At 33.2% G+C, this 24,072-nt stretch overlaps 1 protein-coding gene across 5 annotated transcripts in view; it reads right to left on the minus strand.

Annotated features, from left to right (window-relative positions):
- Positions 1 to 24,072, minus strand: part of kto (mediator complex subunit kohtalo) — a 230,910-nt gene that overhangs the window by 126,892 nt on the left and 79,946 nt on the right. For all 5 annotated transcript variants that reach the window (XM_085819429.1, XM_085819431.1, XM_085819430.1 and 2 more), the window contains exon 12: positions 1,919 to 2,018. In XM_085819429.1, coding sequence (XP_085675555.1) covers positions 1,919 to 2,018 — 100 coding nt within the window. The remainder of the gene's footprint in view (positions 1 to 1,918; positions 2,019 to 24,072) is intronic.

The raw sequence follows: 24,072 nt of genomic DNA on the forward strand, positions 1-24,072 counted from the left end.
TAACAAAGCCCTTTGCAGAAGAGAAACAATAACATCATAAGCACATCTTTTATAGCTTACAAATATGTTTCTGACATGACATATAATTATTTACATTCATAATTTAAGAAAACTACTTTATATATATTTTAGAATTTGCTGCATATATTATTCTGACTCAGATATAAATTAATGACATATATACTATTATAAAGGAATACATTACAATGAGACAAAATATCATAAGAATAAAAATAATTGACTTTTTTAACTAATATAGGGACATACAGAGATATAAGCTACAGTCATTTGAAAATTGCTTATAAATTACCAATATATGTAGATTTTCATTACATACAAATAATGATAAAAATAATACTAAACAAATAAAATAGCATAACTTTCTTACAAGAAATAAAAATAAAAAATGCAAAATTTATGCCATTTCACAAATAAGATCCCATGTGAAAAAAGTTGAACTAATGCACAATTTTCTCAATAACTACTGAAGAGATTTCAATAATTTAAAAAAATAATTTTGGCAATAGCTAAAAAAATTAAATAGATAACTCAAGAAAAAATTTAAATAAAAATAATAAAATTTAAAAATATAGTATGTTTTTCTTACTATATTTTTTTTAAATTTTACTACATTTATTAAAACTATATTTTTATTTAACTTATAAACTTACTATATTTTTTAAAAATTCAGTATGTTTACTGTTAACTTTTTTATATCACTCCACATTTCTATTCTTATATCACACTGTTTATAATTTTGTTACTAAATCTCCTCCCATTGTCGGAATGGAGAATGTTTGAGGGCTCCAAAACTTGCAAAAATATCCAAGTGATATGCTACTTCTTCAGCTCTTTTTACTCTGTAAACTTCGAAGTAGGATGAATTTTGTAACTAACTTGATACACTAAAATGAATTTCACGATCAGGAATGGACTGCATATCTATTAGGTCAACTTTGCATCCAGGATTCATTTTGCTATGCACATTTGGTTTGATAACAATCCCCTTTTTCACAGTTTTTTGTATTTTCCAACATGGTTCACATAGTCATAAATACATGACGATAGATTCTACTCTTACATTCTTATACTTGTGATTCAGTTCTGTAATCGTAGGCTTCCAACATGGCCAACTGCAAATCTGCTGCTATAATTTTGTCCTCTTATCCAATATTTAGAATATCATGATGTTTCTACCTTCTGTAATACACTGTTTGTTTGTTTGTTTTTTCACACATTTTGCTTCTTTCAGTTCATTTATTAAAGAAGTGTATTTCTCATTTGTTAAATAAAAGCTGTTATGGTGCTTATTTTTTAGACATTCAAACAAAATGTCATAAAACTTTTCCCGATTAACATCACTCATTTCCTTTCAGCAAAATAAAAAATGCAAAATATGTTAAAATGGAAACAAACTGCTTCTATTTCAGATCGTAGCCACTTGTTTGAATTTGCTTGAAACTAGACTAGTGCAAATAAGGAGGGGAAAAGAACAGAACAGTGTCGCGATGGAATTTTCATGTACAAATTTAGTTGATTTAAATCCCTCGTTTCAGGCTTTTACCAGAAGGCTTTGGCAATGCCTAGGTTTTACTGCAAAAAGCCAAAATGGAATAGTAAAGCATACTTCAGGCTTATACCAAGTTACTTTGGTAAAATCTAGGATTTACCAGATTTCAGGCTTTTAAAGTAACACAAATACAAAGAAACACAGAAATCTTATACTTTTAAAACAACAAATTAGATTGTTTTGCAGAGAGTGGAAATGTTTAACATCTCTGCACATTCATGGAATATATTTTATTGCAGTTTTTTATTTCATATAAAACACCTAAAAAAAAATACGAGGATTGTGCACCAAATCTTTGGGAGGACTTTAGTTTACCTACATGAATATAATACTAAAACAAATTCTTACCTAATGCAGTTTGTTGCCATTTGTCACATGACCACCGCACTTCCGCAGCACGGCCTCTCTGTCGTATTTGTTCCTCAGCCTGCCGTAATTCAGCACGAATCTTAAAATAAATTAAATAAAATAAAAATGGCTATAAAAATGAGAAACTACACTGAACAGGAAGATTTTCCAAAATAAAATTTACTATAACTTTGAGATATAAATTGCAATGAAATTTTTTAATTACATTAGTAATTTTCACAATAACATCAAAATAATTAAAATTAGCTACAAAATTTAATTATTTTTTACAGGATTTTTAAAATTTGTTCGCATCTGCTTTTCAGAACTGAAACATAATCTACTAATATGATCTTCATTACAGAAACTCCAGCACAGCAAATATTTGAAAACAGAGAGAGAAAAAATTACCAATATAAACTGGTTCTAGTCTTGTATTATTTCAATGGCAATTAATTTTCTAACAAGTTTCAGGACATGCAAAAAATCAGTTTCACAAAATAATTTTTCAAAACAGGAGACAATATCAAATACAGTTTCAAATTTAATTCCTTTTCAAAAAGAAAATCTCATCATCACATCAAAAGTATGACTGTTAGATTGCATATAATACACAGAAGAGGACAAAAATACTAATTAGATCTAACAGTAGTCTAATACTTCATGTCACCATATTACACAGCAAGATTGTAGTTTTATTTCACAAGATACTTACTACTAATTCCATTGTCGTAATAGAAATAGTGAGTTAGAGAACAGTTTTTTGAAACACTGTCTTTAACACAGATGCCAGAATTTTGTATTCAAGAGATACTTTTGACAATTCATTCTATTTCATGAGATGGTTTTGGCAATATGTAGTGAAAGAGTCTTTAACCCTTTAACTGTCAAGTTATTCTGATGATTTGGGTACACAAATTGTCAAATTTTTTTATTCCAAAAACCAAATGTTTAGTACAAAATAAAATATACTTAAGTAGTTAAAAATTGATATTTTGACGTACATGGGTAAAATTTTTAAAGTTTTGTAGCCACTGCATATTTTCTTTGAGGCGGCTGCTACTCAAAATGACAGTTGCAAAGTTTGCTTCTAGTAAAGCATTATTTTCTAAAAATGAAAAAAATTAATTATTTTCTAAAACATAAATAAATATAAGTGAATACCTATTAGTAGTTCAGTAATTCAGTCTTGTGTGGTACAACTGGAAACACTTTTCCAAGCACAAACCAACTCCACAATCACTACACCAGAATCGTGATTTCTTCCTTATCTTTTCCCCATTTTTATGATTTTTCGAACAACACACTTTGCACTGTCTTGTAGGCTCACGTTTCGTAGGAATGGGAGGAAAATGGGATATAAAATGTAGTTCAGTAAGACGGGCAGGGTTATCTATTATAGGTGGTCTGCCAACATTCTTTTGTCCAGAAGCTGCATCATCATATTTATCTAAAAGCTCTTCTACAACTTGGATTCGAAATTCTAAAAATGTAATACGTTTCTCAACTACATTTTTATAGAGCAAATATGAGTTCCAAAGTACCTTGTCTAGTAAATGTAAAAATATCTTTTTATAATATTTTTTCTGACGTTTTCGGATTGTTGGATGAAAGGATATTTCCTGATCACAGCGATCTACACCACCCATAGTTAGACCGTAATTAGAAACAATCTTCGGCTTGAGTATATCTCCATTTTTTATTTTTGAGGCTGACCATGGAAGTATCATGAATACTGCTCATCAAACACACATCCTTCATCTTCGGTTGAAGAATCTAAATCATCTATATAACGTTTCAAAGAACTGGATGCTATTTTACAACAAAAAGATCCCATGCACCTTGAACCAAATAACCTCTAACCTTTGAAATCTTCAGTAAAGTGCTGTCATCTATTGAACTGAGCGCACATTAACTTTTCCTGAGATACAGTCGGGTTTGACAAAGAGATGAAGCCGAAATAAACGACTCCCAATAGATATTCGGGTATAACAATACGATGTACTCAAAAAAAAATTACCCCGAGTAATACTCGGGCGTGACATTTTCGAACACCAGTCTGTGCCCGAGATTATCTCGGGCATGACAGTTAAAAGGTTAAGCAACATAAACCCATGCCTGAGTCCCAAAATCTATGGTCATAGATTTAATACAGAAGAGAGAAGTAAACTTCATATGCAATTTTAAAGAAAATCAATACAAAATTTGCTTGCAAAAATGCTTTTCACAATAGCTTATTCTCGAAAAATCTACTGGTATGTTCTAATGGAACAAATATATATTTACCCACATGAAATGATCTCTAGCTATAATTCAAGAAAATAGAAGACATTTATTCACAGGAAATAATCCCTTGTTATTTGCTTACATTTTTCATATGCATTTCTTTTAATTATGTAGCTGATTCTTAAAATTGAAATATATCTCATAATATTTTTTTACATGAGTTGCCTTCTTTAGATAAAACTAACAGACGTAAGAACATGAGGTACAAAATGCCATTTCAGTCATACATCATTAGCTAGTAAAACATAATAAAAGATCACTTTGTATTTTATCAGCTGACTGCATATGATCAGGGATTTGGAGAGAGAATTCGAGAGCTAAAGTCCTGATTCAAATATTGGATGAAGAAAAATATAAAGTGTATTTTTCACATTTAAGTTTTAATGAATGAAGTATTAATATTACACAAATATCCAAAATGTTCATTTTTAACAGATGCCATTGAAGCAGCATCAGTTAAAAATGAAGATAAATTGAGGAAAAACAATGCTGCAACAACATGCCAAATATCCAGGCTCAAGAATTTAACTTTTGAAATATTGTGTGGCTCGAGATTTCCAGTTTTCATTTGAAATGTCATAAAACTTTTTGGGGGGTCACATTTTGCCGTTTTTTTTAGTATGATAGTCTACACAATTTGGAAATTCCCTAATGACAAAGAGGCTGCCATAAGATTCCTTCAGGAGAAAGGAATAATTAATGGCAATTGACTTTGTTCTCAAAATAATTCGATAAAGTTAACTGCTAACTCAAACAGAGCTCCTATACGGTGTTGTTATGTATACTCTTGCCGTGAAAAAAAAAAGGATTGTTGTGTCATTCGATAAGTAAGGTACTTGAAAGGCTTCCTACTCAGTTGACACTAACACTTAAATTTTTCTAACAACAGTTATATATATTAATCCCAATAAGCCAAAACATTTACTTAGCATTGCGTTGTGTAATCGGATTAACCCTTAATTCATTTTTTTGGTGACCTGGTGAAATGACATGAGTAAATAAAAAAATAATACACTTAAATATTTCAATGAAAACAAATTTGTTTATTGGAAAAAAAACATCCTTCAATTTAAAATATCATACGATAGAATCAATATAAAAAAAATAAAATAGATATTATAGTTATTAAAGATATTCCCGGGATATATCAAAAAAAAATATTCAACATTAAGATAATCTCTAATTTGTAAAAATTCATCCTTAATACAAAAAGGCTTTACTTTTTTTTTAATAGACTTCTCTCTCAGTATTGCACATAAAAATTTAATGCCATTATTAATTCTATTAAGTGTAACATATTTCTATACTTTTGCTTAACAGGTTTTCAATAGAACAATTTTCAAAATTTTTCAGATATAATTGAATTTACACCCTTACTGAACACACATAAAAATCAGTTTTCCAAAAGGAGAGCAACCTTCACAAAAATTTCCAGGAGGAATTATACTCCACAGAATTTATACTAGAGTAATGACTTAATTGTACAGACTATTAGCACTAATTTAGGTTTCAGAGAACACTCCTTTACTGCAGAACTACAAGATATAACTTTTCACATTCTGAACCTTAACTATTAACTTTAGCTGAATAATTCAATTTACTTTTACGATTCTTCAAATAATAATAATAGTGACAATAAAACAAGGTAATTTCTTTAAGAATGAGCTTTTAGACTTTGTAATATTATTTTTTTTCTTTCAGATAACTCTAATAATAAAGATAATGATAACGAACCAAATTCATTTTTCTTCTTCTTCTTCTTCTTTTTTTTTTTTTTTTAGGAAAACTACTGGGATATTATTGACATCAATAATTCCAAACAAAAAAAATTCACTTTATTCATAACTCATTTTTTTTTTTTAATTTAATTGGAAGAGCAACTTTTTTTTTTTTTTTTTAAACAATTAACCTCACTCTCACCTATAACAACTCCGCGAGATATTGCAGATTTTAAGATTAAGAAATATCTGAATTTAATGAAATAACAAGAAAAATTTAATATCACCCAACTGAGGTTCCAAGACCGAGGTCTCCTGGCAGGAACATGTAACAGCTAATTCAGGCCAGTGGATACCGTTGACTGTCCATCAGGATTCAGAACGGAAGAGAGGCAATTTAAAAAACTGGTAATCTGGTTCCATAAATTTCATAACTGAGGTTTCCATTGAAGTAAACTGGATCAGGCGAATGCAAGTTGACTGTCCATCAGGATTCAGAACGGAAGAGAGGCAATTTAAAAAACTGGTAATCTGGTTTCATAAATTTCATAACTGAGGTTTCCATTGAAGTAAACTGGATCAGGCGAATGCAAGTTGACTGCCCATCAGGATTCAGAACGGAAGAGAGGCAATTTAAAAAAACTGGTAATCTGGTTCCATAAATTTCATAACTGAGGTTTCCATTGAAGTGAACTTTTTTTAATTTGACTAAAAGTACTTTTACCGTAGACCTGACTTTATGAGAATCGACGCATTAAATTGTCTCGGGCCCAAAGGCTCCGAGAAAGGAAAGAGACGCTCATCGTCCAAGAACTGCGTAATAATAAAAACAGCAACTCCAAGAGCTGGTGTCAGGGGGTGAGCAGAGAAGCGCAAAAGACAGCTTCCCACGAAAAACAACCCCTTTTAGACAAAACGGGGTAGCCAGCTTGGCTAAACCCCCGCCCGAAAAGGCGAAAGAAAAACAGTTACCAAAAACTCCTGCCTTAAGCAATGCAAAATTTTACCAAACCCAACCAGTTTGAATTTTTAACGGACCTCCCAACTCGCCAGAAATTGCGCCAAGATGAGGCCACGCCTAAACACCTGCACTTGTAAAACGTGGCGACCCTGACAGGAAATGTCTTTTCGAAGTCCAAAGAACGCACATTTTTTTGTTGAAAGTGAACTTTCGAAACTCTTCTTCCCCCCTTTTTGTTAGAAGAAAAACTTAAGAAGTTTTAATAATTAAAAGGCTATAACTAAAAATTGAATAAGGCTAGGATTAAGAAAGTAGTCTCAAATTAAGGAGCTAATTTTTCTGCAACTAATGATATTAAATACTAAGAGTTATGAAAAACTGAGTTTATTACATGAAAATTCACCTATATCCATTCTCTGATTGTACAAAAGTGAAGACGCAGTTCGCGTAAACTCGAATAGCCGAAATATATTACACTAGAATTAATAAGCCAAATAAAAGAATATAACCAAACTTGTTGTGTAGCTCAAATTTTGACTAATTACAAATTAAAATTTTGATTTTTATGAATCACTTAATTATATTAAATTCACTACACAACATTTCTCCTATGATCGGGGAAAATTTTTGGCAAATTTTCGGACTCACAGACAATGGAAAAGGTTTACATAAAGAACTAAATACGAAGAGAAAAAAAAAAAATCATAGTAAGTGTTGGTACCACATGTTAATCACAAAGAGGGATGGATACATGTACCTATTTACAATTAATCCTACCATGAGTCATGGTTAGCAAATCCAAATCCTACCATAATTGTATGGTTAGCAAAATCAAAATCCTACCATAATAATTGGTTAGCAAATATCCATTAGTGAACTGAGCAAGAGGGTCAAGAAGTGTCCCTGGCACACAACTAAGCATACATCAAAACAAAATAAAAGTGTTGTCAAACAACACGTGACACGCCCTAAAATAAAATGTGTAAAGTAAAATGTAAAATCACGATACCCCCCAAAGGCAAATCAAGTGAAAAGTGTGTAAACAAACAAAATATATGTAAATAAACAAACACCACTGAGTATACGAGTGTTCAAAGCAAAATAATTCAAGAGCTACTGGCGCATAGACTCCAACCTTCAGCAAACCTTGTGAGTAGTCAATGCGCGAACGACATTTTTAAAACTTTGAAAATGTGCGCGTAGCGTATGTTGTAATTAACCATTCATTAATTTTAAATTAATAATTAATTGTAATCAATTTTATTACATTTAAAATCCATATACATATAAAACTGAATAATTAAAAATATACCTTGTAAATTATATGCACATTTAATTAGAAATTTTCTTTTAACTCCTCAAGCATTCACTAATAAAAAGTACTTCAAATCACTACTAATCATAGAAAAAATCAGAAGCTATAAATCATATCTTTATTCTGGATATGATTTCTACAGGGAAATAAAATTTAAATAACCAAGAATGATACATAATAACCAAGAATGATACATAAATAACCAAGAATGATAAGTATTAAACAAAATACGCATAATTTATGAATGCAAAGATTTATATGTAGCATGCTTAGCAAGCTTAAGTTCTGATTTTGAGAATGTTTTTTTATAACACAGTTCTTCATTTGCCTGCATATTTATTTTTTCAATCAAAACTGCTTCAAGAGTTTTAAGACCTAAATTTGGTCGAAATTCCGTCTGATTTTTTTTAACAATAGAAAAAATTCTTTCGCAAGCTGCATTTGAATGAGGTATTATTAAGACAGCAAGCATTACAGAAGGCAATACTTTGTATTTAATACACCCATTCATATTTTTTAATTTGGCAATTTCTCCCCATGCTATATCAATACGCAAATCTACAATTTCTTTCAAATCATCTACTTGATACATGGAAAATTCAATTTCTACTTGATTAAGACATTTTTCATCAATAATGGATGGAAAAGTATTCATCAAGTAAAGAACAGATGAAAATGAGACTTCAGTTCTCAAGTTGATGTCAGCAACTTCAGCATGTTTTAGAAATGGATCACTCAGTGGAAATTTATCAATTATATATGAACATGCAGTTACAAAAAAAAGCTCGCACAGAATTGAAAAATGATTTCACTTCACTTTCATTCAACTTGGCATTTTTTAAATATAGTCTTGTTTCCGCACCAATCACTAAATTTTCATTTTCTTTTTGTTTACTATACTTCTGAAATGGAATAGACGTGAGTAACATCTTCATTTTCTTTAGAAATTACTGATGGTTTTACGAATCTAACAAATAAATTCATTAAAAGTTCAAAAAGTTCTCTTCTCAATTTATGTATATAAGGAGCTTGTTGTTGCAAATTAATATTTACTGTTATAAACAAAGGCAAAGTATTTTTCAAAAATAACAAGTACAATTTGGTGGTCGGTGACTGTAAAATTTTTTTAATGTTTTGCAATCTCTTTCCTTCATTCTCACTGTTATCTGGTTTATCTCCAAAAAAAATTATCACAGCATCCCACTGTTCCAAAATCCTTGTTATAGATTCTAAAAGAGACAACCATCTCGTACTGCAATATTTCAAAATTTTATGAGATTTTGCATTCTGTCCCAAAATTTGTTGAGCAACTTTGAAGCTATGCTTCCATTTCGAACTTTTCTACAAGTAAAAATATATATCTATTATCAACATTTCAATTTCTGGGCCAATTAATTTTTCAGTAGCTTTTTTTGCAGCTATATGCAAGAGGTGGCATGGACAACCTCGGGTGATTATACTTGGTTGATGCATTTTGATAAATGATGCTACACCTTTAAACTTTCCAATCATATTACTAGCATTATCTGAAGAAAATGATAAGCAATTTTTCCATTCTAAACCTTTGTTTTTAAAGTTTTCATTTATACAATTAAAAATACCTTCTCCTGTATTATTCGTGCATTCTAAAATAGAAATCAATGAAGTAATTATCACTCCCTTTTCTTTACTGTAGTATGTTATAACCAATGGGTACAGTTTGTTATCATTGTTATCATTGTTATCATTACTTCCATCAGTACTTAGAGAAAATGATGTACTGCACACTGATTTTATAATATCAGCAACAGTATTTTCTGCAAGCGTTTTCACAATAGCAGCAGTTTGGGTATGACCGCAGCTAAATTTTTTTGCTATGGCAGAATCCAGAAGCATTGCTTTGAAAAGCTCTTTGGAATGATCCGAAACAGAAAGCGGTAGATCATGTTCAATTAAAAAACGAACAAAATAGCATTCGGCTTTTATAGGATCTGTTTCATCATCTTTTATTAAGAAATTTGTTATTTCTTTAGATTTTACGGTGCCAAGTTCTATATGCTTTTGAGAAAACACATGCCGTTTACAGTCATCTTTTCCGCCATGAGCAACTGAGAAGTCTTTGTTGCATACACTGCAGTGTGCGTGATTCACAGAAATTTCGGACGCTTTAATGCATGGAAATTCTGAAGAATATGAATCTTTAAACTTCTGCTTTGATAATTTTGGCTTCTTCGTTTGAGGCAGCATTATGATTAAAAATCTTTCACCTGATTCACAGTTCACAAGACACACGCTAAGCTCTCGCCGTAAACTACACAATGCAGCCGAATGCAGCCTAAACACGCATCAGCGAGGAACCTGGGAGACAGACAATTGGGTGGAACTATTGATAAGTCGTTAACGGTTGGAGTTACTGATCTACGATTGGCTAATTCTTCAAAACTAGGAACGCACTCAACACGTGATATATGATAACACGAGTATTCACCCAATCATCGGATGAATTAGTTGGTTCCGTTTTGCGTACTGGTTCTCCTGCTCTTGTTTCTGTAAAATCCGTAGTTTTTTCCATACTTTTCGTAGCTCGTAGTTTTTCATGAATTTCCGTAGAAACTACGGAGAATCCGTAGTAGTTGGAGTCTATGCTGGCGCTTGACACACAACAAAAATGTAAACAAACTAAGTTCTTGCAATCACCAACTGAAGTGACAATACCAACTCAAAAGTACGTTCAAGGAAATGTCTACTGTATAAATCATAATTTTCCCTAACACACATAATTTCACTTCCCTAAGTACAGACACCCCACCAATACGAGAGGGTATACGAGTAAACACCGCGACTGTACAGCGCAAACTAAACGACTAATAAATCCTTGGCAAAAGAAATTAAAATGAGTTGCACTAATATGAATAGAAGACAATCACCACAAAGTGTTGGCAAAAGAACTATCTAGTCAAAATTCTAACCGAAACAAATCCCGACTACCATGGCTAAGGGATTTCAAGAGCGAAAATAATTTTTTTAACTTAAGGAAGTGGAGAAAAGCGGGGACCAGCCCAGCAAAAACTAAAAAAAAACTAAAAAAAAAAAAAAAAAAAAAAACAAGCTATTGAGACTAGAAAGTCCCAAACCAAGACAACTTGATCACAACTTCACATGCCAAAACATGTAAAATCCAAATGCAACACTCGACCAAGGATAAGCCAAGACTACACAACTATACTAATTGATTACAAAATTTAGCTACATAGAATACAATTACTAGAAACAAATAATAATTCAACCAAAATTGTACAAATTGTACAATTTTGTATTCAACAAAACACATTATATATTGTACAAAATTGTATTCAACAAAACACATTATATATTCTCAAAATATTTCAATTCACTTTTTAGACACAAAATCATGTGTATCTCTAGGCCTTACATAGTAAGGTGAATCGTGTGACGAGTTCTGTACATTACCTGTCAAAATTGAGTCATCCTTTTGAAGTGTGGGAAAAGTAATTCTCTCTGGTACCTTCGTGAGTCTGTCCACGTGTATCGTCTGAATCCGATCAGGATTTGTAATTGAAGAAATTTTATAGTTGACTTTAGTCACTTGCTCAATAACCCTGAATGGTCCCTGATTCAATTTAGAGAGTTTTCTAGCCATACCTGGCTGAACTACTGGAGTGTATAAATACACCAAATCTCCCACTTTTATGTCCTTATCATGAGAATTCTTTCCACGTGAATTTTCTTGCTTATTAGCAGCCTCCGTTAAATTCTGATTGACTAATTTAAAAGCCTTTTGTAATCTCAAAACCAAATCTTTAGAACAGTTGTTTGCGTAATCATAAGTTCTAAAATTGGTTTGCAATAATAAATCAATTGGTAAACACAAATCCCTGCCATATAAAATAAAAGCTGGACATTCCTGAAATGCACTATGACGACCAGTTCTGTGTGCCAATAAGGCAAAAGGCAGATGTCTATCCCAATCCTCCTGAGTTTGAGAAACTAAGTGGCTAAGTGAATTAATTAAAGTGGCATTTAATCTTTCTACTACACCATCAGACTGTGGATGATAACTCGTAGTAGTATGTTTAGTAACCCCCAATTTCTTATAAACTTCCATTATAGCTTGAGAAATAAAATTAGTACCTTTATCTGTAACAATGTGTTGAGGTATACCATGAGTTGAAATCACATGAAGCTCAGCAGGCCTTTAATATTCTAAAAGCTGAACTTCTGAATGAACCTATTTTGGCTTTACCTAGTTTTCTTAAACCTTTTCCTTGTGTGTAAACTTGTATGTTTATCCATATCCATAATTGAGAAATTGTTCTAATTTCTCAATTATGGATATGGATGTGGTATTCTGCGAAGGATAAGCCTCAGGCCATTGTGAAAAATAGTCAGTTACGACCAAAATATATCTGTTGCCTGCCAAGGTAACTGGAAGGGGACCCACTATATCCATCACAATTCGCTCAATGGGACGGGTAGCCATAGGCATTCTCATAAGGGAAGCCTTATGAGTAGGTCTATGACCCCTCCTCTGGATACAGAAGTGACAGGACTTGATGTAATTGTGTACCTGTTTATGCATACCCTTCCAGAAAAAAGACTTTTGAACCCTATGAAGTGTTCTGTGATAGCCTGAGTGTGCAGCAGTAGGAGAATCATGATGTTCCTGCAAAATTCTTAATACTAGTGTTTTAGGAACAACTAGCCTATCTTGTTTCTGCCAACGTGACTTGGGTTTCTTGTATTTGCAATATAAAACATCTTCCTTTACAAAAAATATCTGAGAATTAGGTGTAGGAGACTTATTATTCTTAAGATCATTTGCAATCTGCTGGCAAGAAGGATCAGAAGCTTGTTCTTTTTTGAATAATTCTAACAATTCAGGAGTAATAGAAGTTTGAATTAACTTTGTAACATTTACTGCTCTAGATAAATAGTCTGCTGTTAAATTTAATCTACCAGGTTTGTGAACAATCTTATAGTCAAACTGGGATAAACCCATAATCCAACGTGCAATTCTAGAAGTGGGATCTTTAAGTTTTAACATGAGATAATGAAGTTTGATCAGAATAAACTGTAAATGGTTTACCAAGAAGAGTCTAAAATGTGCAGTGGCCCAAACAACTGCCAAAATTTCTCTCTCTAAAGTACTGTAACGTGTTTCAGGACCTTTTAATTTTCTACTAGCATAACAGATTGGATGTTGAAAACCGTTAGAATCTTCCTGACACAAGACAGCACCCAGTGCATAATTAGAAGCATCAGTACACAAGGAAAAGGTTTAAGAAAACTAGGTAAAGCCAAAATAGGTTCATTCAGAAGTTCAGCTTTTAGAATATCAAAGGCCTGCTGAGCTTCATGTGACCAATAAAATGGAACTTTATCTTTAGTTAGCTAAGTTAAAGGAAGTGCCTTTTGGGCAAAATTTGGAATGAACCTTCTGTAAAAGCCAATAAGGCCTAAAAATCGTCTAACTTCCTTCCTATTTTTAGGTGCAATAAAACTCTGAATGGTCTTTAAATTTTTATCATCAGGCTGTATGATACCCTTGGTAACTTTATATCCCAAATACGTAATTTGTTCTTTCAGAAAATGACATTTTGAAGGCTTAAGTTTTAAATTATGCTGTTTTAGTCTATCAAAAACTAACTTCAATTTTTCCAAATGTTCCTCAAAAGTTTTAGAAGCAATAACAATATCATCAATGTAAATTCCTATTTTTAATGGTGTTGGCCAAAACTATAGACATCAACCTTTGAAAAGAACTAGGAGCATTTTGCATACCAAAAGGTGTTCGTAACCACTCATAGTGCCCAGAAGGAGTCGAGAAACCACTTTTGAAGGTGTCATCAGGATGAATTTTCATCTGGAAAAACCCTGAAGTTAAATCAAGTGTGGAAAAATAATTCGAATCTCCTAACTGTTCTATCAACTCAATCATGGAAGGCAGAGGAAAACTGTCTTCTATAGTTTTCTCATTCAACTTGCAGAAGTCAGTGACTAAACGGTAGGTGTTATCCGCTTTCTTAACAAATAAAACAGGAGCACTGTAAGGGCTGTCATTTTCTTGAATGATGTTAGCTTCAACCAGCTCTGCCACCTGTCTATCTAGTTCATCCCTGAGATGGTAAGATACTTTATAAGGCTTTTGCCTAACAGGAATATTATCATGCAAGTTGATGTTGTGTAAGATGGTGTCACACCCTGTTAACTCAGTGACTGAGGCAGCAAAGATGTTACTATACTGATTGAGAAGGTGTGATAATTGTTGTTGCTGCTCAGGTAAATGTGTAAGATCAAATTCACCACCCCAAGACTCGAAATCCTCACCTGTTTCTATGGTGGTATTGTTTACAAGTTCAGAATTATGTGTCATGACATTCACAGGTTGGGCACTGGCCAATTTCATTCCTTTATTGAGATGTAGAGTATTTGGTGAAAATTTTGCTATTTTGACATAAAATTCCTCAGATGGAGAAGTCTGATTAACTGACCTGGCTATGGAAAATTTACTTTGAGCATGTTCTATTAAAGGTTCAATCAAAACAGTATCAGTAGTAAAATTTGCAGAACGAGTGGTGAGCTTAATGATATTTTCTAAAAAAGGTGGTAATTTATATTTGGTTACAGAGTAACAAAATGACTGAGAAACTGAAGTAGAGAAAACATTACTATTCTTAGCACTAGGCTGACTTAGATTCCAATTAATAATTACATTTGATCCTAACAGTTGAGAAGTGGAGAAATCCAAATGCATATTATTGTCTGCAAGAAATTTAGTTCCTAATAAAGCACCATACTGAGACGAAAGAGGTGTGTCAGTAATTAAAAATTGTGTTTCAAAATATTGTTGTTGAAATTCTACTATTAAATTCATTTTCTTAGTTATTTTTACTTTTTCTGCAGCTATACCCTTTAAATATATATTACATGAGTCCAATGGGATTTTACTTCCAAAACATTTAATGTATTTAGCTTCTATGATGTTTACAGTTGCCCCTGAGTCTAATAAAAACTTTACTTTATTCCCCAAAATAGATCCCTCTACAATAGGCAAAGACACCTCACTAGTGGATACAATAAAAACCGATAGCACCTCCAAAAGGGTTTTAGGAGACGAAACGGAGACTGGTTTCTCCCCACCCTGAATTAGTTTAAATTAAAACTTGGTGCTTGGGGATTCAAAGCATTTGTAGCCACACTTGTGGTATTTGGAGTACCCGAAACAGCTGGTGTGGTGTTATTAGGATGTCTCCTGGCTGTTTGGTTATTTCTAAATCTCTGTTGACCCTGTCTAGAGTGCTGATTAGGCACAATATTTGCATAGCAGTCCCTGCTAACATGCCCTATTCTGTTGCATCTGTAACAACGAGGCTGTATGGGTCTTGAACGAGTACTTTGTGATATTAAACTCTGCATTTGTGTTTGAAGAAAACCCATCATTTTAGTAAGCTGAGCTATATTTTCTTGTTGCATTTTAATAGCTGTAGTGAGCTCTGAGTTGGTTACTGATGGTGTTGTAACTGACTTTTCAATTGCTGGCTTAGCAGCATTCACCGCTCTAACCTCAGCTGTTGCAAAATCCTTACTAGCATGGCTCTTAGCCCACATGTCTTCTTCAATAATTGCATGCTGTTTAGCAGATGCAAAAGTTTTGTGATTCTGTGGCGGCAACAAGCATTGCAAATGCAATTGCAATCCTTCAATAAACACTGACAGAAGTAAATCCTGCCTCTGTGCTTCCGCTGCAGGGTCACTGCTTCTTTCCACTAGTACAGTTTTGTACGAAAGAGCCTCTATAGGTGCTGCAAATTGGCGCACTGACTCGTGTGGTTTCTGAAAAGCCTGAATAAGAACACGGATGTTAGAGTGCAAATTGTGCACTGAACTGAACCTCTCCTTCAGCGCTTTCACGACATACTCAAGACTGGCTTCTTTCTTTAACCTAAGATTATTCCTAATTAATTCAGCAGCCTCACCTGCCACCTTGACTCTGATCACTGTTAACTTGTCTTCATCTGACCAACTCACATGAGTGGCAATGAGATCAATCCTATCTAAGAAGTCATTTAGACTAATTTCCTTTTCTGCACCCGAGAACAGAGGGACAGAATCCAGAGGATCAGAACCAAAAACTGATAGAGCGAGCCATGACTTCTTGACTCTCCTCCCAGCCTATCATACTATTACTAGCCGCTCTGGCTGCTCGTTTTGATGCCTTCTTTGGCATTTTAAAACTGCAATCAGCAACTGCCAGCACATAAAAGTAGGGATGTATCCCAATGTGTGATTAACAAGCGTGCCTTTTAAACTTATGTTGCAAACATACAGTTGCAAAAATGGGAAACAGTAATCTTCAAACTCAATGTGTAAAAATGCAATACGAAATTTTGCACATAAAGAAAATACTTAATTAAACAAATTAAGGTACTGCGTGAAAATGTTTGTGTTTGGATACAATAGTTTCTGTTGTCAGTGGTGATAAAAGCAAAGCATGTTTTGCTTCCCTTAAATAAAGCTAAGACTAAACTAAATAAAATTATTGCTTTATTCCGTAAATAAAATAAAAGAGCTAACACTGTAGCCTTTACATTTAAAATCATTTAGTGAAAGCAAACTAGCATAAAGCTAACTGATAATCACACAACAGAACAAGAAACCTTCGCCGATACCGGCGTACATATATATATACTTGACCAACCCGCCGATCTTGACGTGAGCGGCCAATCAGCGGCAACCACGTTAGCTTACCGCCGATCGACCTCCGATCAAAATTTGCACGTGGAAAACTAAAGCCAACAAACGGCCCTCTTTTCCCCATGCAAAGACAAAAACAAAACTTTCACAGAAGTTCATAGTTCAATTCTATTATCATTTACTAGTCTTCTAACAAAGTGATATTTTACGTCTATGTGCTAGTTCGGCGATTTTCTATTGCCGATCTAGAAAAATCAAAGGCAGACTTTTTATCACAAAATAGTTTACACTCTCTTAAATTAAACTTTAAAATTAGTTTAATTTAAGACATTTTTCATCCACATTAATTCCTTCACTGCTTCAGATAAAGCGATATACTCCTCTTCCATGGTTGATAAACTTACACATTTTTATTTAACAGTTTTCCAGATTACCGGTACTTCATCTAAATATAATATAAATCCTCCCATGGACACGCGGTCATCTCTATTACTTGCATAATCAGCATCTGAATAACAGTATAAATTTAGATGTTTAATCTTCGATAAGTTTAACTTATATAATTTAGTACTATTGAGATAACCAAGTAATTTCAACAATGCTTCCCAATGCCTAATTCCAGGATTCTCCTGAAATTGTGATAAAATATTCACTGCATATGTAATAGGCCTTGTCCTGTTAGCTACAAAAACTAAACATCCTGACAGATTTCTAAAGGGTAATGTATGCATTTCCGCAACTTCTGCACTTGTAGATGGACAATCTAATTTTGTAAGAATAGTGCCCTTAGCTATGGGAAGTGAAGTTATTGGTATCTGGAAATGTTTAAATTTTTCAAAAATTTCTTCGATATATTTTTGCTGATGTATAAAAACCCCATTCTCATTCTCTAAGAATTCAATTCCAAGTAACGTTTTAGTTTTGCCTAATACTTTAAGATCAAAAAACTTACTCAGCTGTGAAATTACTTTATCTATACTATATTGATCTTTACTAAAAATCACAATATCATCTACATATAACAAGAGAATTACATTTGAACCCTTATAAACACAATTACACCATTGTATTTTCTTAAAATGTAGATTTTCTAAAGTACTTTCAAATTCACAAAACCATTCACGGCCGCTTTGATGTAGACCGTAAATGGCCTTGTGTAATAAACACACTTTATTTTTCTCTTCGATAAATCCCTCTGGTTGGGTCATATATATTTTCTCATTTAGGTTTGCATATAAATATGCGTTCTTTACATCTAACTGACAATTAGTCCATCCATATAAACATACCAGTATAGTGAAAAATATTCTTATGATTGAAAAATTTACTACAGGACTGTAAACGTCATCAAAATCTTCACCTCTTTTCTGCCTGAATCCCTGTGCTACTAAGCGTGCTTTGTATCTAACCACTTGATTCTTTTCATTTCTTTTTAGCGTATAGACCCATTTGTTTCCTATTATAGTTTTATTTTCTGGCTTTTCGACTAATTCCCAAACCTTTCTTTTCTTTATTGTGTCGATTTCTTCTTTCATTGCCTTATCCCATTCTTCGGCATTTACTGATTTTCGCGCTTTTTAAAATTTTGTGGGATAACTATTTCTACGGAATTTGCCTCTTCAGACACAGAGCTAGTCTCCTGTTCTACGAAATTAACTTTCCCCGAGTATTCGTTTTTTCCACTAAAATCGAACTTATCTTTTTCATATTTAATATTTCTTGCCTCACAATACTTTTCAATATCATTATAGGATTTAAAACGGGTGTCTGTTCCCTCTACATAATAATATATGTCTGTACATGTTCCATCTGGCCTTTTAACCGCTTTTCTTTGCCAGTTTAAGTCTGATACTTCTTTCGGAGTAGATTTGTCATCTGACAACTTTATTTCTTCTCTAGAAATTTCCTGTTCTTCACCTGATTCTGCTAATAGCTCAGATTCCTCTAGTCTTTTAAATTTAGGTTTTGATTTCTGTTCCAGGATGCCATTTGCTGCATTCAGTTTTTCATCGAACTTCACATTACAGGTTTCTATTAATTTGCGTTCTTCTGGCAGCCATATCCTATAACCCCTAGTTTCCTTCGCATATCCTACCATGATTCCTTCTTTGCACCTCATTTCTAATTTATTCCTAATCTGTTTTGGCATGCCAACATAGGCTTTACAACCAAATACTTTAAAATAAACAACACTGGGTTTTCTATTTAGGAACATTTCATAAGGGGTTCGGTTGCTTTTATGACATACTCTGTTCCACATATGTATGAAACAGCCAACCATTCTTTTTCCATTTTACCATCATTAAGCATAGCTTTAACTGCGTCTAATGCAGTTTGGTTAAAACGTTCACACACACCGTTCTCTTCTGGGGTGTATGCGTTCGTGCGTTCAACACTAATTCCATTTTCGGCTAAGTACCCTTCGAATCGCCTATTACAGAATTCCCCACCATTATCGGTGCGTATACTTATTAATTTTCTATTTGTCAGTCTTTCCATTTGCCTATGATAATTCTTAAAGTTGTAGAACGATTCGTTTTTATTTTTCATACAATACACTGTTACTAATCCACTATAGTCATCTACAATAGCAAGAAAATATTTACTCCCACCCTTAGATGGAACTGGTAGTGGGCCACAAACGTCTAAATAAACCAACTGCAATGCTTTATCCGATCTCTTCGGAACAAATTTAAAAGTTATTCTACTAGATTTAGCAATAATACACGATTTACACCTCTCTATTGGTTTTTCAATTTCTGGTAACCCTTACACGCTTTGATTCTTACAAGTTTTCTTAATATAATCAAAACTTACGTGGCTAAATCTCCGATGCCATAGCATTGCATCATCTATTTTATTTAACTTTCCAATTTCTATACCGTAACCAGCTTCCCTTTTACCTGTTGGTTTTATGTGATAAAGTCCATCATATCGTTTAGCGTAGCATAATCTATCCCAATTATTAAAGTATATCCACATCTTCCCTTTTGAAATCACAAAATGAGCACCAGCCTTTTCTAACCTTGCTCCCGATAATAAATTTCTTCTTAGATTTGGATTATATAACACATTATCTAACTCAATCCAATTTATTCCATTGCCTACTTTTACTGCAAATTTGACAGTACCCTTTCCTAGTACTTTACTTTCACAATTTCCTACAGCTAAAGACATACGTATATCGTTTATTTCTTTGAAATTTGTCATTAAATTTCTATTATTACAGAAATGAGTTGTAGCTGCAGTATCTACGACCCAATGAAATTTATCTGCGTTACCTCCTTTATCTGTAGCTGTTACATAATTTTCTACTAACATTAATTCTTTATCTTTAAACTGTCCATTTTTATCGTCTATTTTAAACTTCTGATTTTTACTTACATTTTCTTTACATTGAGCAATTAAGTGCCCAAATTTATGACATCTGAAGCAAGGTCCTATTCTCATATTCCCCATTTTTTTCTTAGATTTAGTTTTATTTTCAACTTTATCTTTCCCTGTGTTTAAACTAATAGTATTAAACACGCTTACCTTGCTGTCTTCTAAATCGGCAATTACCTGGCGAAGTCGGCTTTCTTCCCTTACCAGCTCTTCAGCAATTTTTTCCAGCATAAAATCTTCGTCCTTCCACCTATAGATCAATTGTACAATGCCGGAGTATTCCTGGGGTAATCTTATTGCCTGAAATCCTTTAAAAAGATCTACCAAGTTGTGACCAGCTTCAGCCAACTTCTTTGCAGTCATTCTTATTCTTGCGATAAATAATCCTATTTCTTCATTTGACGTATATCTAATACTAAAAAAGTCATCCAGTAACTGAATTATCCTTGCTCTTGTTTTGGGTTCGAATTGCTTCTGTAGAACTTCCCACGCTTCTTTACCACTTGAACATTCTTGTATCAGCGACCCGAACTCAGCTTTAATTCCGTAATATAATGTAGTGAAGGCTCTGTTCTCCCTCAGTGTGAGCTCCTGCTTTTCACGCCTTGTTGCACTTTTATCTAATTCTTCTTCTTTGTCCTCTATGAAGCTCCAACAATTTCTATCCAGTAACAGCATTTTCATGTCGGCTTTCCATCGATCCCAGTTGTCATGGTTTAACAACTCAAAACCTTCAGGTAGTAATGACATCTTCAATTAAGTGTGAGCACAACGACTTGAACAAACTTCTAAGACAGGTCAGATTCTTTTCGTGGATAACGGCCTTCTTCACCTACATTCCTTCAATGCTGAGTTGAACTGGATGACTGATTAGCTGTTGGTGCTGGGCCCATAACCCTGTTGGCAGTGGTGATAAAAGCAAAGCATGTTTTGCTTCCTTTAAATAAAGCTAAGACTAAACTAAATAAAATTCTTGCTTTATTCCGTAAATAAAATAAAAGAGCTAACACTGTAGCCTTTACATTTAAAATCATTTGACTGAAAGCAAACTAGCATTATGCTAACTGATAATCACACAACAGAACAAGAACCCTTCGCCGATACCGGCGTACATATATATATACTCGGCCAACCCGCCGATCTTGACGTCATCGGCCAATCAGCGGCAACCACGTTAGCTTACCGCCGATCGACCTCCGATCAAAATTTGCATGTGGAAAAAGCCAACAGTTTCAAAAGTCCATAAGTGTATCAGTAGTATAATTGTTATGCTCCCTTAAATAATAAGTATAAAATAAGCACAGAAATACGACCACTGTATAGGCCTGTCACTGTAACCAACTACGAGTAGGGTTTCAGTAAAAAGCCTAGACATGTGGAAGAAAACTTTCACATAAATATGCAATACTACACATGACAATCACCAGTCACAATTCAAAATTAAGCTCAATTATAAGTGCAAGCCAAAAGGTGGTGCAAAAATCACAGAACAAAAAAAAATTCTTAAGTGCTAAGTTGGTTCGAAAGGAACGGCACCAATAATGTTGTGTCGTTCGATAAGTAAGGTACTTGAAAGGCTTCCTACTCAGTTGACACTAACACTTAAATTTTTCTAACAACAGTTATATATATTAATCCCAATAAGCCAAAACATTTACTTAGCATTGCGTTGTGTAATCGGATTAACCCTTAATTCATTTTTTTGGTGACCTGGTGAAATGACATGAGTAAATAAAAAAATAATACACTTAAATATTTCAATGAAAACAAATTTGTTTATTGGAAAAAAAACATCCTTCAATTTAAAATATCATACGATAGAATCAATATAAAAAAAATAAAATAGATATTATAGTTATTAAAGATATTCCCGGGATATATCAAAAAAAAATATTCAACATTAAGATAATCTCTAATTTGTAAAAATTCATCCTTAATACAAAAAGGCTTTACTTTTTTTTTAATAGACTTCTCTCTCAGTATTGCACATAAAAATTTAATGCCATTATTAATTCTATTAAGTGTAACATATTTCTATACTTTTGCTTAACAGGTTTTCTATAGAACAATTTTCAAAATTTTTCAGATATAATTGAATTTACACCCTTATTGCACACACATAAAAATCAGTTTTCCAAAAGGAGAGCAACCTTAACAAAAATTTCCAGGAGGAATTATATTCCACAGAATTTATACTAGAGTAATGACTTAATTGTACAGACTATTAGCACTAATTTAGGTTTCAGAGAACACTCCTTTACTGCAGAACTACAAGATATAACTTTTCACATTCTGAACCTTAACTATTAACTTTAGCTGAATAATTCAATTTACTTTTACGATTCTTCAAATAATAATAATAGTGACAATAAAACAAGGTACTTTCTTTAAGAATGAGCTTTTAGACTTTGTGATATTTTTTTTTTTTTTCCAGATAACTCTAATAATAAAGATAATGAATGATAACAAACCAAATTCTTTTTTTTTTCGGGGGGGGGGGGTGGTGGTGAAACTACTGGGATATTATTAACATCAATGATTCCAAACAAAAAAAAAAAAAATTCACTTTATGCATAACTCATTTCCCTCCCCCCCTAGTTTAATTGGAAGAGCAACCTCTTTTTTTTTTTTTTTAAACAATTAACCTCACTCTCACCCATAACAACTCCGCGAGATCTTGCAGATTTTAAGATTAAGAAATATCTGAATTTAATGAAATAACAAGAAAAATTTAATATCACCCAACTGAGGTTCCAAGACTGAGGTTTCCTGGCAGGAACAGCTAATTCAGGCCAGTGGATACCGTTGACTGTCCATCAGGATTCAGAACGGAAGAGAGGCAATTTAAAAAACTGGTAATCTGGTTCCATAAATTTCATAACTGAGGTTTCCATTGAAGTAAACTGGATCAGGCGAATGCAAGTTGACTGTCCATCAGGATTCAGAACGGAAGAGAGGCAATTTAAAAAAACTGGTAATCTGGTTCCATAAATTTCATAACTGAGGTTTCCATTGAAGTGAACTTTTTTTAATTTGACTAAAAGTACTTTTACCGTAGATCTGACTTTATGAGAATCGACGCATTAAATTCTCTCGGGCCCAAAAGCTCCGAGAAAGGAAAGAGACGCTCATTGTCCAAGAACTGCGTAATAATAAAAACAGCAACTCCAAGAGCTGGTGTCAGGGGGTGAGCAGAGAAGCGCAAAAGACAGCTTCCCGCAAAAGACAACCCCTTTTAGACAAAACGGGGCAGCCAGCTTAGCTAAATCTCCGCCCGAAAAGGTGAAAAAACCAGTTACCAAAAACTCCTGCCTTAAGCAATGCAAAATTTTACCAAACCCAACCAGTTTGAATTTTTAACGGATCTCCCAACTCGCCAGAAATTGCGCCGAGATGAGGCCACGCCTAAACACCTGCACTTGTAAAACGTGGCAACACTGACAGGAAATGGCTTTTCCAAGTCCAAAGAATGCACATTTTTTCGTTGAAAGTGAACTTTTGAAACTCTTCTTCCCCCCTTTTTGTTAGAAGAAAAACTTAGGAAGTTTCAATAATTAAAAGGCTATAACTAAAAATTGATTAAGGCTAGGATTAAGAGAGTAGACTCAAATTAAGGAGCTAATTTTTCTGCAACTAATGATATTAAATACTAAGATTTTTACTTAATTTTTAACATGAAAAACTGAGTTTATTACATGAAAATTCACCTATATCCATTGTCTGAGTGTACAAAATTGAAGACGCAGTTCGCGTAAACTCGAATAGCCAAAATACATTACACTAGAATTAATAAACC

The sequence above is a fragment of the Stegodyphus dumicola genome, chromosome 6 (assembly GCF_044657685.1).
Source record: "Stegodyphus dumicola isolate Sdum_Otavi_A_Nest chromosome 6, ASM4465768v1".
Classification (NCBI taxonomy): Eukaryota; Metazoa; Arthropoda; class Arachnida; order Araneae; family Eresidae; genus Stegodyphus; species Stegodyphus dumicola.